The sequence below is a fragment of the Ixodes scapularis genome, unplaced genomic scaffold (genome assembly GCF_016920785.2).
Source record: "Ixodes scapularis isolate PalLabHiFi unplaced genomic scaffold, ASM1692078v2 PGA_scaffold0__279_contigs__length_252992795, whole genome shotgun sequence".
NCBI classification, from domain to species: Eukaryota; Metazoa; Arthropoda; class Arachnida; order Ixodida; family Ixodidae; genus Ixodes; species Ixodes scapularis.
Window position 1 is genome coordinate 241,976,290 of NW_024609835.1, and position 15,418 is coordinate 241,991,707.

The 15,418-nt window shown below is 39.7% G+C and overlaps 1 protein-coding gene across 1 annotated transcript in view; it reads right to left on the reverse strand.

The window, feature by feature from the left end:
* Positions 1–13,180, reverse strand: part of LOC115313699 — a 29,163-nt gene extending 15,983 nt beyond the window's left edge. The window contains exons 1-4 of the mRNA XM_040217108.1: positions 12,983–13,180; positions 3,718–3,866; positions 2,415–2,500; positions 1,324–1,428 (exon numbers count right to left, since the gene is read on the reverse strand). Of these exons, the coding sequence (XP_040073042.1) occupies positions 1,324–1,428; positions 2,415–2,500; positions 3,718–3,866; positions 12,983–13,180 (538 nt within the window). The remainder of the gene's footprint in view (positions 1–1,323; positions 1,429–2,414; positions 2,501–3,717; positions 3,867–12,982) is intronic.
* Between the last annotated feature and the right edge of the window lie 2,238 nt (positions 13,181–15,418).

Consider the following 15,418-nt stretch of genomic DNA (forward strand, 5'->3'; position numbering starts at 1 on the left):
GGAACCTGTGTTTGCTTGAAGTAAATCGACTACAAGCAAAGAAACGCGTAGCCTAATGGATTGTGCGAATAGAGAATGTTCAGCTAGAATCAAATAGCAACCGAAAAGCGCCGAATGGTTGTTTAAAACTAGAATGTTAAATCAGAAATCAGATACCGAATCCTACATTTGTAACAAACAAAAGCGAAAAAAAAAAACCTTATATCGACAAAAAGCGCCCGTACTTAATCTGCCAAGAGCACGGTGAACGAAGAGCGGTTAACCCGAATAGAAACGGCGTTAATGAACGCTTTTTAGGAGAAACCTGAGCCGCATCAGAATAATGTGTACTTCCATTCACACAAAGTTGACAGCGCGTTAAATAGATATGTAGATACGATTGAACTCCTTGAATCAGTGCGACGTCCTCCGTCACCTAGCGATGCCATCTCGCTTGACACTGTTGGAAGCGGCGGGTTAGTGGAGGAAGCTTCTTAGTTGTTATTCATGTTGCTGTTAATCGATTGTCGAATTATGCTCGCCACAACTGGTATGTAGCTCAAATAGCTCGCAAAATGTGACTCAGAGCACTGTCATTCAAAATTACGACATGTTTGGTTTGCGGGTTATCTTCAAGCGTGTTGCACGAGCTCGATAAGCAACTGCCCGTTCCGAGAATACAAGGATCTGCTTTTTATCGATATGTTCATTCAGTCAATGCTTGTTTTTCATATTCATGTTTGAAGTATATTTAGTTGGAACCTGCGAGGACTCGATTACCACACAGATAGGGTTCCCTAATGAACTTCAACTTTTGTCCAGCGATATATGATGAGCCGAATTACTCCACAACTCGAATACTAGGAATTCAAAAATCAAATCAGATTACTCGGGCAATCACTAATCAATTCGAATTTTGATCTTAAATATTCTCACAACCTATAGTCCCCGACATATTAAAAAACGCAGGCCATCTTTAGTCTATGAATCTCATTATCACTCCTTAGCCAATGATATCGTGCCATTGGCCGACAAGAACGTCCAGGAACGAATGACAAGGCAGGAACGTGAACAATTATAAGCCACGCCCGTCAAGGTTTCACCTCTCGGTGACTACAGTAGCAACAAAGGGCTCTACAAGTGAACATTAAATTCGGCATCATCGCATTAACGTAGCAAATAGGTCCATAAATACTTAATTGGTAAGGGTGATGCACGAATATAACATTATTGTGATTTTCTTGGTTGTTTACACTCTGCCTTTAAAGAGAAAAACGAAAACCAGTTCATCGCAATGTTATGTGTATTAGACATTTAGTAAATAAATTGTGTTTAGTTACTTACACTTCACCTTTCCATAGAAGTACGCAGTAATTAAAATTAAACATTCCTTGTAATCCGTAAAAAGAAGTCGGGCTTTTTTCTTGTCTATTGATTGCGCCTTCCATCCTAAAAATATAATTATTTATATACTTATATTATGTTGTATTCAGCAGACGTTCGCGTAAAAGGTAAGCCAGATATACTCGGTAACTTGCGAAAGTTATGTAACAATACTGTAGGCACCATATCCAACACGTATGTATTGACTTAGAGAAGAAACTAGTGCAACCTTACCTTGGACATTCGTCCGAGGTAACATGAAGAATAAAATTAGTGTACCTATATGAGCGATTGTCTCAGGCAATTCGCAACTGTAGGATCAAGATATGTGCTTCAGTTCAGTAGGTTGTTTTCTGTAAATTTGAACAAGCACACGCACGTGCATTTTAGAGCGCAGCTCTTAGGCGGCCGTTTCCGGGTTGAACGGCATCGCCATCAGCGTCGCCCTCGGCGGCAGAGTAAGCGCGCGCGTTGCATTATGGGACGTCACTGTTTCCCCGCTAAATTTAGCGGGCACACTTGGCCCACTAAATTTAGCGGGAAACTTTTCCTAAATTTTCTTCCTAAATTTAGACGGAAAATTACCTGCTAAATGGGAGGGCAGGAGAAGAGAAGAGGAAAAGGGGGTGTACGGACGGGGAAGAGGGGCATACTCTACCTTCCGTTCGCTCCCCTCATCTTGCTCAAGAGCTGCGCTCTAATTTCGCATTACAGAGATTTGTAAACGTATTTCATTTTTATCTCTGAGCAGAATGCACAGATCGAGTTACAGCCAGAATGACAAGATATACCTGTCGAATTGGGCAACAAAGTACTAGGACAATAAGACACTTTTTGTGGTACAGGTTTTTTAAGGCAATATTTTACTAAGTCTGTTTCCGGATACACGAACCCTATTGAATTTTTTTTTCTATTGAATCCATTAAACTTCCAAAGAAATCTAGAAAATGTCTTAACGGTGAGCTTGTGGCAGCTGCGTCAATTTTTACACCTGTATGAGCAAAGCTTTTGACAATATTAGGTGATTCAACAATTCTTATCGCGGGCATTACCTATTTTTCGTGGAATTTCTAATTCTGAAAGTTCCTTGGTTCTCCAATCTTCATAAGCCTTCACAATAACTGTGGCATTCCGCGGACTGTAATAAGAATGAGGGAAAAGGAATGTTCATTATCAAAGAAACCCCTCCGGCGGGCGAATAACAATTCAGTACCCCAATTAAACAATCTAAGTGATGTATCAAGCCATTCGTAGGGTACGCCATTCACTGAGCTCTAACAAGTTTAATACAGTGTCAAATTCTAATATACTTTATTCCCGTAAAAGCGAACGCAAAGAGACACGCAGTGCTCCAGAAATCTTGGCTAATTTTGCTGGTTTATTCATATTTACCCTCAAGGCCCGGAGAAATTATACCGACTTCCCATGGAAAATTTGGATGGGCTGTTGAATAAAATGTAAGGCCTCTTCTAAGAAAACATGTACGAAAGTCACGAAATCCAGTGAAAAGTGTTCAATATTTCACCAGGGTGGCAAATACGTTACTAAAATAACTTAAATGTTAAAAAGCAAAGCGTGTATCTGCATGAAGTTTCCATAAATGCTCATGAAAGGTCAATACCGAACCACAGAGCGGACCAGATACAGCATATCCTGCCATGAGTTACAGAATGCGGTCTCGTGACAAAGTGCTGATATCTAGTATCGTTCAGCGGCTTCATCATAACTTCATTTAATTTCCACCTATATCAGTGCTAAGTCAAGTAAATTTGAACTAGTTTTTCTTTCAAAAAGGTATATCAGCAAAATTTAAAAGCCAGGACATTTTCATATACACTTCTTGCTATTTGTTTGTTTGTTCTACTTTGTCATATGTACTCAGCTGCGTCATTCTCATATGTCTTGTTCCGGTATTTTAAAACTTAAAAAAGTACAAAATGTAACCTGTGCTGGTGAGACAGGTTTAGAAATATTTTCGAATAACCTGTTTCCACCAGATTTTAGAACTTATCATAGCAGTGAAAGAAAGCGTGCTTTTTTATTTCAAGAAACTTTAGAACTTTAGCATTACTGGATAAGCGCTTGATATGGAAGTTAATAAGTTGAAACGGTGCTGTTCTCTCACATGGGCGGATAACCGAATTCACGTACTCGAAAATTGTTTTGAACTCGTCATATCTGTCTAAACTTTATATTGTTACACCTAGCCATTTCTACAAGGCTCTGCCGAACTGCGTGAAAAGCATTGCCGGTGCTATTGGGTATATTTTGAATTTAAGGTGACACCAGAAGACAGCAATTTCAAGTAAGTGTAAGCAATTATGTGTGAATGCATATATTTGCTTCTTTACTTACGTACAGTGTCCAAGCAGATCGGTATCATATATTGTCATATTAACCTGCCTAGCTCTTTTATCGAACCGGTGGACTTTCATGCGGCAAATGGACCTTCCAGTGTGGGGTGTCGTCAAAGCCAAATCGAGCGATTTCATAGTATCCAAAACCTAAACAGAGCCGGTATAGTGAATTTAATAATAATAATAATAATAGTGATAATAATTTAATAATAATAATGTTTACTGCACGAACACATAAAACCAGGTACAGACACGGGTTCATCAAAGCCATCTATGGCTTGTATGATGAACACCAGCTTGATGAGCATGCTGCTCGTGAAGTCGAACAGAAAATCACAAATGCCAACAAAAATGAATAATGTTTATTACGTGGCCAAGAACAGGCAGTTGTGTTTTTTAAGCACGAGGGAAACACTGCGACAAAGAATATAAGCAAGGGAGCGAAGTCAAGGAGTAAAAAGACATAAAAAGCGACACGAAAGCAATAGCACAAAAAAGTGAAGACAAACATTAATGCAGATAAATACACGGTCAATCAGTCAGCAGGAGTACCGCACATTCACCGATTTTCTTGGAAAATGACGTCACATGACTTGGTGTCACGTCGCCTATGAAGAAATTCAGTTTTCCCGCTAAATTTAGCTGAAAATTTGACGCCATGTGACCTCAACAGCAATTCAATGCCCCGCTCAATTTAGCGGGAAATCGAATTGCTGTTGAGCTCACGTGACGTCAATTTTCCCACTAAATCTAGCGGAGCAACTGAACTTGTTCATAGGTGACGTGACACCAAGTCATGTGAAGTCATTTTCTACACTAAATTTAGCGGGGAATCGAATTGGTGTTGAGGTCACGTGGCATCGATTTTCCCGCTAAATTTAGCGCGGTTACGCCAACAGCGATGCCGCCGAACCCGGAAACGGGCGCCTAAGAGCTGCGCCCTAAGAAAAGAAGAAATGTAAACATGATTTTATTAATGATAGTCATTATATTTAAAACGTGAATATTTTACGCGACAGAATACTATGCACACACTGAAACAGAAATCAGGAGCAATGTCAAAGTAGAATGAAAAGCCGCAAAACTTAATTTTATGCGATTAGAACTAATTTCAAGAAAGGAGTCTTCTGTTAAAAATAACGTGCCCTACTAAGAGAAGAATACCAAACAATATTCTAGAAAGGCAAGCGTTCAAGACTGACAACATTACTAAGCATAATGAGTCTACAATAAAAATAAAAAGTATAGAGCCCGCAACCAATAGTTCCTTATGAAAACAGAATACCTATAAGTATTTTTTTTTTACTTTGCCCATCGATATTTGACTTAGAAGTTCAGGCGGCAAGTGAGACAAAGTATGTGGTACATAGAACGCACGAGTACTTTTGCCACAACGAGCGCGAGAAGAACGTATGCGAAAAGGGTGTGTATATCGAAGATCACGTGAGGGTGGGCTTGAGATGTTAAAATTAGAATTACGAAAGTGTCCCAATATTACCGAATGGGCATAGAAGTTTTGGAAGTCAGGTAGTTGCAAATCATCGAAAATATTGGAGTGGTCAGGTATTTCAAGATTATAAAAAAACACTTTTCACGTCAGCTTTCAGTATTCAGTCCACTTTGGTTTTCCAACGGTCAAAAGAATTGCCGAACACGGTGATGGAGTAGCGAGGGACGCTGCAAGCGAATGGGCAATCATTCTTCGCACAGATACGGGAAATAATATTTTGTAATATATAATAAACAACAAATAGTAATAATACATTTTTTATCAATATTGCAAATATATACACTTGAGTGTTGGGTCTCGTCAAAGCAGCAGGGGCTTGTGGAACAAGATCCGGCATTTGGTATGGCAGACCGAATATTCGCACGGACTCACATCACGTGCACAGAGGAAAACGCACACACACACTTCAATGGTTCATCACAAAATGGGCGGAAAGTCACAGTTAGTGTTTTAGTCGAGTTTTTATGTAGCTTGAAGATGAGTCATAAAAAGAACACTAACTAGCACACAGATCCACACACAAAATATTGCAAAAATGCAAAAATATACACGATATATCGGTTTGAAGACATAGATGTTTCTTGCTGAGTCAGGCAAATACAGTTTGGATGCGTTCCCACAAATAACAAAATAAATAGGATAAAAAGGACAAATTTCACACAATAAATTCACACGTGTCTAATTATAATAATAATAATAATAATGTTTATTTACGCGTGTAGTTCACTTCATAGTGAGGCGGGTCTGTCAAAGCCAGACAAAAGGCTTGTTGGACAAGACCCTACAGTTTGTGATAAAAAAGCGTCCCCACACACGTAAGCTTCCAAGCTCAACATACATCACAATATAAACGATGATGATCGCACAAATACATGCACATACACAGCACAGTTAAAAACTTGCACTTTTAGATCGGAGCATTTGCTTCAGTTTGTTTAGTGAGTCCACAGTGTAAACATCGTCCGGTAGGGTATTAAATATATAGGGAACATAAAAACTCCGAATTCTTTTTCCGTATTTTGTCACTACAAGAGGCATTTCATAGCGCTCGGTATGTCGAAGTGATCTAGATACGACATGAGGCACCCTGAAATTATCACACCAAAAGTGTTTGAATACAACGGTCTGAACCAATAAGGAGTGGAACAATGGCAAGCCCAAGACTGCTATGATCTCTTCTTCAGTTTGCAATATGGAACCATAAACAATGCTTTTAAATATTCCTTTTAAGACTGAGTCTATTTTTTGACCCCGTCGTCCTGGGCTGTGACCAAAAATAGTTATTCCGTAACGCAAAACACTGTATGCCAAAGCGTGACCTATTGTCTTTTTCGTTGAATAAGCTATTAAAAATCTGGTATTGTACAGTAAACAAGATACATTTCTCAGTCGTTTACAAAGTTTTGACAGATGAGAATTCCACGACAAATCACTTTCGAATTGAATTCCTAAATATTTAACTTGATCTACATAAGATATGGGACAACAGTTACAAGATGTACAAAGAGAGGTATGCATATATATAGGATGATTGGGCGTTAACATCTTAAAAGGATTACGAAAGCAGACTAGCTGAGTTTTAGATGCATTTATCGTAAGACAATTTGTCTTAAACCAGTCATTAAGTTGAGAAGTGTCCTCTTGGAGTAATGCGATTGCTACAGGATAATCAACATGTTTTGAAAGCAACACTGTGTCATCCACATATTGGAACAATTTACATGTTGAAAGTGAGTTAGACATATCGTTTACAAAAATGTTAAAAAGAAGAGGTGACAAAACAGAACCTTGGGGAACCCCAGCCTTTAAAGTAACTCGGGAGCTTCGACTATTACCTATAGAAACTAGCCGTGTCCTCTCAGTTAAAAAGTTCCGGAGAAGAGAAAGGAATGGGCCGCGGAATCCAATGTTTTGCAATTTTGTTAGTAAAATATCGTGACTCACTGAATCGAACCCCTTTGCTATATCAATAAAAAGTGCGCAAGCAATCTGATGCCTCTCGAAGGCTAGATGTAATTCATCTGCAAAATCTTCCAAAAGTGGCTGTGTCCCACGTTCGTTGACAAACCCATATTGACTGGGCGACAGAATATTAAAGTGATCAAGAAAGGCCGTCATAGTTTGAAAAATATGTTTTTCTAAGATTTGAACAATACAGGGCAAAATGGAAATTGGTCGATAATTGTCAAGCTTTTTAGGCTCTCCCCCCTTAAATGCGGGCTTCACTAGCGCTCTTTTCAAATCAACCGGGATCATCCCGGAGGAAATGAAACCATTTAACATGTGAAGGAGCACAAGTTTTATAGAATCATAATTTCGGCGCAGATCATTTGCACTGACACCACCGATACCGGGCGCCTTGTTAGTTTTGAAACTGAAAAGCAAAGTGCGTAGATCAAGTTCAGACATTTCGGGAAGGAATGCCGAGGAAACATTTGAATCAAGAAAATCTGCTGTGAACATAGTATCCAGCCCGAGCTACTCCAGAAAATGTAGCGAAAAACTTATTGAAATCCTCTACTTGTTTTGTCGTATTGTTACCAAACACTTTCTCTAGGGAGGAATCTATCGATCTCTTTACACCCGTGCCTCGTAATTGATTTATCAAACTCCAAGTCATTGAAATAATATCAATAATAATAATAATAATTTATTTCACTATGAAGATAAGCACGTAACAGAAACGGGTCCGTCCTACACCAATAGAGGCTTGTCAGACAAAACCCGTGACATCAAGAAAAGTAACGTAAAAACAATGGTACAATGCTAATTAAGTTTCCCGTTAGTCAAAATTTTCTTTGATTGTCTGTTTTTATTAGCCCTGAAAAGTCAACCTGAAAGTTTGTTAAAGATGGATGGCACGTAGTAGGAGCGAACTCTCATTCCATGACGGGCCAAACATTGGGAGATTGAAAAACAAGGCGACTGACGAAGATTCCCAGAGCAAACAAAGGGGCGCTTGAAATCATGACCAATAATGGCGGAGCACCAAACTCTGCACAAAAAGAGAGCTAAAGTTTGGCAACGCTAGTGTGTCGACTAAATCTCCTTCAGGAGGAAAATTTATATTATATGCCACGCGTTTCAATATTCCCCTCAAATACGGTCAATATTGGCTTTCCATAGCTCTGATAATAATAACAAAATTGATAGAAATAATAATAGTTTTATTTGAGCACATAATTCTTCAGGTCGAGGTACGGGCCTGTCAAAGCCAGTAAAGGCTTATGGGACAGCACCCTACTTGTCATAATCACAATGTCCCCCCCCACACAAACAGTATCAAGCTCACCATGCAGTATCTACACTCTAATGCAATAAAATATGATAAAAAAAAACATCCACATAGTTTCAATAACTACACTACGATGATATTATTGATCAATATAATCAATAACTACACTACGATGATATAATTGATCAATATAATCAATAACTACACTACGATGATAATATAGAAATGGAGGAATACAATTGTAGGAATACGATGAGAGTGACTTGTCGCGGAAGGCCTATTTATCACAGCTTTGTAAACCGTTCCCAAAAGTATCCTGTTTGCTGTATAATACCAAATCTCTAATACCCATTTCAACGAAAAGGACAATAACTCACGCTTTAGCATACAGTGTATTACGCCACGAGATAACTATTTTTGGTCACAGCCACGGACTATGGGGCAAAAAGATTAACTCAGTTTTGAAAGGAATATTTAAACGCATAATGTACGGTGCAGTGTCACAAACTGAGGAAGAAATGCTAACATGCTTGGGTTTTCCTTTCTTTAATCCTTTACTTGTACACAAGTTGTTTTAAATACTTCTGGAGCGATACTTTAAGATACCTCGTGTCCTATGTAGACCTCTTCGACGTATTTAAGCGGTTTGAAGTGCCTTTCGTAGAAACAAAGTATGGAAAAAGAGTGCGAAATTTTTACGTTCCATTTATTTTCAACAATTTACCAGATGACATCTATGTTGTGGACGATTTAAGAAATTGAAACAATCACTTCAAGGTATTAGGGAGAAGTTGTGACTGCATATTTCTGTGTGCATATGTTGGAATCACCATCATCACCTACATCTGTATCTGTAGTTGAGTTTGAGTTGTGAACTTCTTGTTTGTGGGGACTCTTTCAGCATGAACTGTAGGGTGCTGTCCCACAAGCCTCTACTAGCTTTGACAGATCCGTGTATCTGCCTTGTTAAATCCGTGTACAAATAAAATATTATTATTATCATTAATATTTTTGTTGCATAAAGACTTGCTTAAAGCATATTTGAGAAGAGAGGATACTACTGCACTTTTCACTGCTTTCGGGTGTCAACTTTGAAATGGCAGGACCGGTTTCTGGGCAGCTTTGCCGTAGCTCCAGCACAATCCTTGGGATTGAAAAATTTTTAAATCTAAAAACTGAACACAGTCAGAAGTGAAAAAGTTGCGACCCGAAAGTAGTGAAAAGAGCTGTAGTATCCTCTCTCCTCAAAATTGCTTTAAGCAAGCCTTATTTTCGCTATGTTCATGAGAGTTTTACTTTTCAAATGTCAGGACTGGTTGCTTCAGGTTCTAGCTCGTCTCTCCAGTTGAGAGTGTTGAGGAGTGTTCTCTTTAATTTCGGTTCCGTTACGGTTCCCCGCAAGAAAACTTAAACGTGGGTGTGCTTGCCTTTCTTCCACCTCTTTTCTCACAACCTCAAGGCCTTGGCAGAGAGCCATGGTGTAAACGTCGTTTTCAAAAATGATTTTAAGTCAAGCAAGCTCACTCCTTTTTCGGAGGACAAACATGGTTGCCGAAAAAATCATAGACATCCGGCAAATAATTCTGAGATGACAGTAGTAAATAAAATTCCTTTGGCATGTGGGTTCTCGTACGTAGGTCAAACAAGCCGCTGCCTTAACGACCAGCTTTTAGAACATAAAAGAGTGGCTAACTCCCCTTCAGTCACTTCTGAAGTTGCAAACCATCTCAGTAAGTGCGATAATCGTTACCGAGACTGGGCTGAGTCGATTGTCGTTAGAAACAAAAAATATCCATTCAAGAGGGCTATTAAGGAGACAATTAGGATTACGAGCGGCGGAAATTGTATTAGTAGGCCCTCTTTGACTTTGGATGAACAGACAGGGACGTTCTTGTCTCTCTAGTTTTTGTTTTTTTTCTTTGTCTACCGGGATGATTTCTTCTAATTCTCTTCTTTGATCTTTTTTTTATCGCGAAATTGTACCAGACAGTTATTGGGAGCTAAGGTTTGTTTTGGACGATGAGACACCACCGTTTTTGCGGGTCTAGTGTTGATGATTCCCCGGATGCGGGTTCTGAGATGGTGTCGTTCGTGTGCTTGTTAGCTCCTTGTCTCCGGGTTTTTTCTACTATGATGCGTCACTAGCTCGCCTGCGTCTTTACTCTAATTTCTTTAAAGGGATTTTGAACCAAAATGTGGAGCTGACAAAACAGCGCTGGAGCGATTGACGGGACGCTGTAAAACCGTAAAACATCACTCGTACAGCAATATCTCTAACGGACGCCCGTAGTTTTTTTAAAAAGTGTGTGATTGAACACGTCCGACGAGGCAACACCTCATTCATAACGAAGCCTAAGTGCTGAATTTTCCATTGTCAACGAAAAAGGACAGCGTAGGCCAGACATTAAACACGACTGCGGCGTCAGTGTTGGGCTAGAAGTCGTTTCCAGTCAGAATGAACACGACTCCTAACTGAACCCAAATGCTGTTGTCGTGTGTAATATCTGTTCTACGGTGGCCTTCTTTAGTGATGCAAGAAAATTCAGCACTTAGGCTTTCTTGTCTATACTCTTTTCCACATCAAGAACCGTAGTAAAAAAAGTTCGGGTCTTCGCAAAGCAATACTAATTTTACCCTTCATCTAGAGAATTAAGATATATGTAGGTGCATTGTAGATTAGGCAGTTGATACCTTATAAAGTCATACAGGTTTCAAATGCCAGACCATCTCTTTTTTCTCAAACAACCAAATCATCTAAGAACTACTTTGCGCGGTGTATGAACAAGGCGCAAAACTTCCTTTTATTCTTTAGGTGAAAATGAGTATCGGAGGTGTTAGGCGAGGTCGACGAGACGTGTCACGTCGCGATTCTCATTCCGTCTCCTCGACAAAGAAAGCAGAAGCGAGACTGTTTCCGCTTATCTCAACTATTCCAGGAAAATTGTGCCGTCACATTCCTCGCTTGATTGCGCCCTTCTTTTCCAAAAATGCCGCCCTATGCTTGAGATATCGATGTACACGTGATGGTTTGGAGTTCAAAGCGTCCCGTTCAACGCTTCTGCGGCCTTATTTTGTAAAATCCAAATATTGCTTAAGCATCTGTTTAATAAAGGCCTTTCAATCGTGGTCTAGACGAAACATTGGGAATAGAGTTGGTCTGATATGAGCGTATAAATAGCGCTATGCATGAAAAATAACCCAGCCAATCATTTTCTTGGGACTAAAAAACAAAAAAAAAAGAAGGCTCTTACAATTCTCTGTAATGTCGAATAAGAGCACAGCTCTTGAAGAGGAGGAAGTGAGGGTATGGAGGAGAGCGCATGCCCCTCCTCCCCCTCCGTACCCTCCCCTCCTCTCTCCTGGTCCCCTTCCATTTAGCGGGAAACTTTCGCTAAAATTTCCCGCTAAATTTAATGTTTTTCCGCTAAATTCAGCGGGGAAATTTTTCTGTTAAATTTAGCGGGGAATGTTTTCTGCTAAATTTAGCATCGATTATTTTCCGTTAAATTTAGCAGAAATTTTTTTCGCTACATTTAGCGGGGAATGTTTTCTGCTAAATTTAGCATCGATTATTTTCCGTTAAATTTAGCAGAAATTTTTTTCGCTACATTTAGCGGGACACTTTCTCTGCTAAGTTTAGAAGGAACATTTTTCCGCTAAATTTGACGGGGAAAGTTTTCCGCTAAATTTACGGGAGAATTTTTCATTAAATTTAGCGGGAAAATTGTCCACTGAATTTAGCGGGGAACTTTTTCCGCCAATTATAGCGGGGACTTTTTCCGCTAAATTAAGCGGAAAAATTTATCCGCTAAATTTAGCGGGAAAAGTTTTCTGCTAAATTTAACGGAACGTTTTCCCGCTAAATGTAGCGGAAAATTTTCCTGCTAAGTATAACGGGGAAATTATTTCGCAACATTTTCCGATAAGTTTAGCAGGGAAATATTCCCATATTGCAACGCGCGGTTACACCCGGTTGCATCATTTCCATAATGCAACGCGTGCGGTTACGCCGACGCCGACGCCGACGGCGACGCCGCTCAAGCTTAAAACGGGAGCCTAAGAGCTGCACTCTAAAACGAGTCTAACTATCTCCGACTGGCATTCAAAGCCAAATTTCTGCTCAAGGATGGAAAAGTATTAATGCTGGGAACCTTTTTATTTGTACACTGTACATTTCACATGACAACAGAGGCGTAGTCATCTAAATGCAAGGCAGCTCTGTTAGTTTTTCATATATATATATATATATATATATAGTATGTAAAGATAGGGCAGTCCGATGGCTGTGTGTGGCTTGCACTGTAGCTGACTTATAAAGCTCTAAACTCCCCTACTCGCGTTAAAATCTATCCCCGCGTACAAATGGCTGCAAAAAGGCGCGTGTTACTTAGATGTAGATGCTGGGAAATGTCCAAGCTTTTTGTAAGCGGGAGAAGTGATGCTTCCTTACTTAATATAGAAGTGTAATTCGTGGGCTAGAATAAAATTTGAATTCTATAACAATCTCCAAGCACTCACCTGTAAATTTTGATACATGCAAAATTGTGCGCTGTCGTACGCCAGTGGAAGGCTCATTCCTTTTGATATTTGAAATTTTGTCGCTTTGTCTCTGCAGTCAGAAGTTACGTACTCAGACGGAACATCGGGAAAAGGTTTGGTGGAATGTACACTGACAAACAACGCTATGCATAGAAAAAACACTTTCACCAAACTCATTTTTATGAGGCTGAAAACCGAAAAACCTTTCTGAGAGTATACTACTGGCAAACACAGTTCTGCCTAATAACGAAAAGATACTAACGCCGCCGTTAAATATATTCTTCATGCCCTTACAATTTCAGTTTCTTGACCTTCACTTTTTGAAGCAGACATATTACAGGGGTTGTCCGAAAATAAAACGAATAACCTTTTATGATACGCCATCGTGAAGATCGTGACGTCAGCGTTACGACTTCCGCAGCAGGGTGACCTTTCGTGTAAGCATAGAGTTGTTTATGCCGAAATTTATGCAGTGTGCCAAGGGTTACATAATCACTCCAAATGTGACAGAAAAAAAAGCGAGAGAGATCTTTGCCTGAAATGTGTCAAGGATTTTATGCGCAACCATCTGGACGAGGAAATGTCTAAGCACTGCATAGTTTTTTTGCTCAGGTGAATAACGTTAAGGGTCAAAAATGCATTTCATTCAGATCATTTCCGAGTGTTCCAAGCTCTTCTAAATAGGGATGCCGCGAACTTTTTTCGAATCAAAGTTTCGATGATCGAATCACGCGGTTCGAAAGATTTCGAAAGATTTCGAATTTTCGACCCTTCCATATCGAGAAATTCGACGGAAGTCGAATTTTCGAACTTATTAAACTAAGAAGTTCGACGCTTTTGAAATTATCGAACTTATTACGCTGCAAAATTCGATGCTTGTCGAACTTTCGAACTTGATAGAATAGAAATGCGATGATTTTCGAACTTTCTAACTTCTTGCACTTAAAAGTTCCAAGCCGTTAGAACTTTCGAACTTCCTACGCTAAGAAATTCGATAATTTTCGAACTTATTAATGTCCTGAAAAGTCAAAAGTTCGACGAACTTCGAATTTTTAGGGTAAAAATTCGAAGTTCGTCGAACTTCGAAAGACCGGCGTTTATTTCAATCATCTGGCATGCTTGGTTTTAAAGAAATAGATTCCCGAAGGAGCGAGGAAGGACGACGGGTTTTTGACAATTGTCGTTTGTGCCATATTTGAAGCGCGCTATAGCCGAAGCTATTTATGGTAGAGATGTTAAACGTTTTAAGAATGATCTATACATAGCCTAGGTGACTGTCGTCTTAATATATGATTATTGTTATTCAAGACCGTGTTTCGAATAAATATCAAACATGTACCTACGGACAATTATGCCCTAAACTTGGTATTCTTTTTCCCCCCATTCCACCGGAGACAGTACATATCATTACCATCTGCAGAATACAAAAAAATGTATTTATCGTTTTTTTCACGTTGATAAATAAATTAACTTATGGGTGAAGATTTCTAAAACTGGTCAAGATCTGCGCGTCATAAAAAAAAAATTCTCTCATTTTACGTTCTCAGTGGGACGTGTTTCTTTTGGCCTGTACACATTTTGGTAGGCGAAACTTGTTTCATAGTTCTGGGCCTCTGAATACGCAAGAATACAACACTTCCAACGAGTTCTTGCGAGTTTTTTTTTTCTTTTTTTTTTCTCCAGCTTTTCATTTTTGCAATTATATTTATGTTTACTTATTGATTATTTTTTACCAATAGCACAGTTATTTAGGTCGAAAAGACATAGCTTTGAACTTTCGAGCCACCGAGCATGTGACGAGTAGCGCCTCCTGACAACGAGTTTCTAAAGGCCTGTTCACACATGCAGCGAAGCACTACAAGCATAGCGCTGACCTCGTGCTAAGCACGTGCCGACGGGAGCGTTCTTCAGCTTTGTATCGCACCGTCAAAACGTTTGCTCATGGCATACGATAAGTACCTGACGGCACGTGAGCAGCGTTACATCAGCGCTCCGCTGCATATGAGAAGCGGATGACCATCTACGCGATCTTTTATGCACCGAAGAGCGACAGTAGCTATACATATGCATAAATAATATAAGATTAAAATAAGCTCGACCACGCCCTCTTCCCCCGTATTGTTTTCCTTAACAGTCCGAAATATCTGGGAGGGGGGGGGAAGACTTGAGCCCCCCCCCCCCCCGTTTTTCCTCTTCCGACGCCACTGGTATGGTAGAACGCTCCTCGACCTCAAGTTGCGTCAGCTTCTGTGCTTTTTGCTCGGCGTTTCTTCCGCCCCAGAAAATAAACCTCCAAAGCAATTACAAACAAAAAAATTGTCAAGGTGCAGGCGAGCTGGTGTATGTTGATCATGACGCAAAATCCCGAGACTGGGAATGAAATTTGCAAGAAATAGTGTAAGAAGAAAGAGAAAA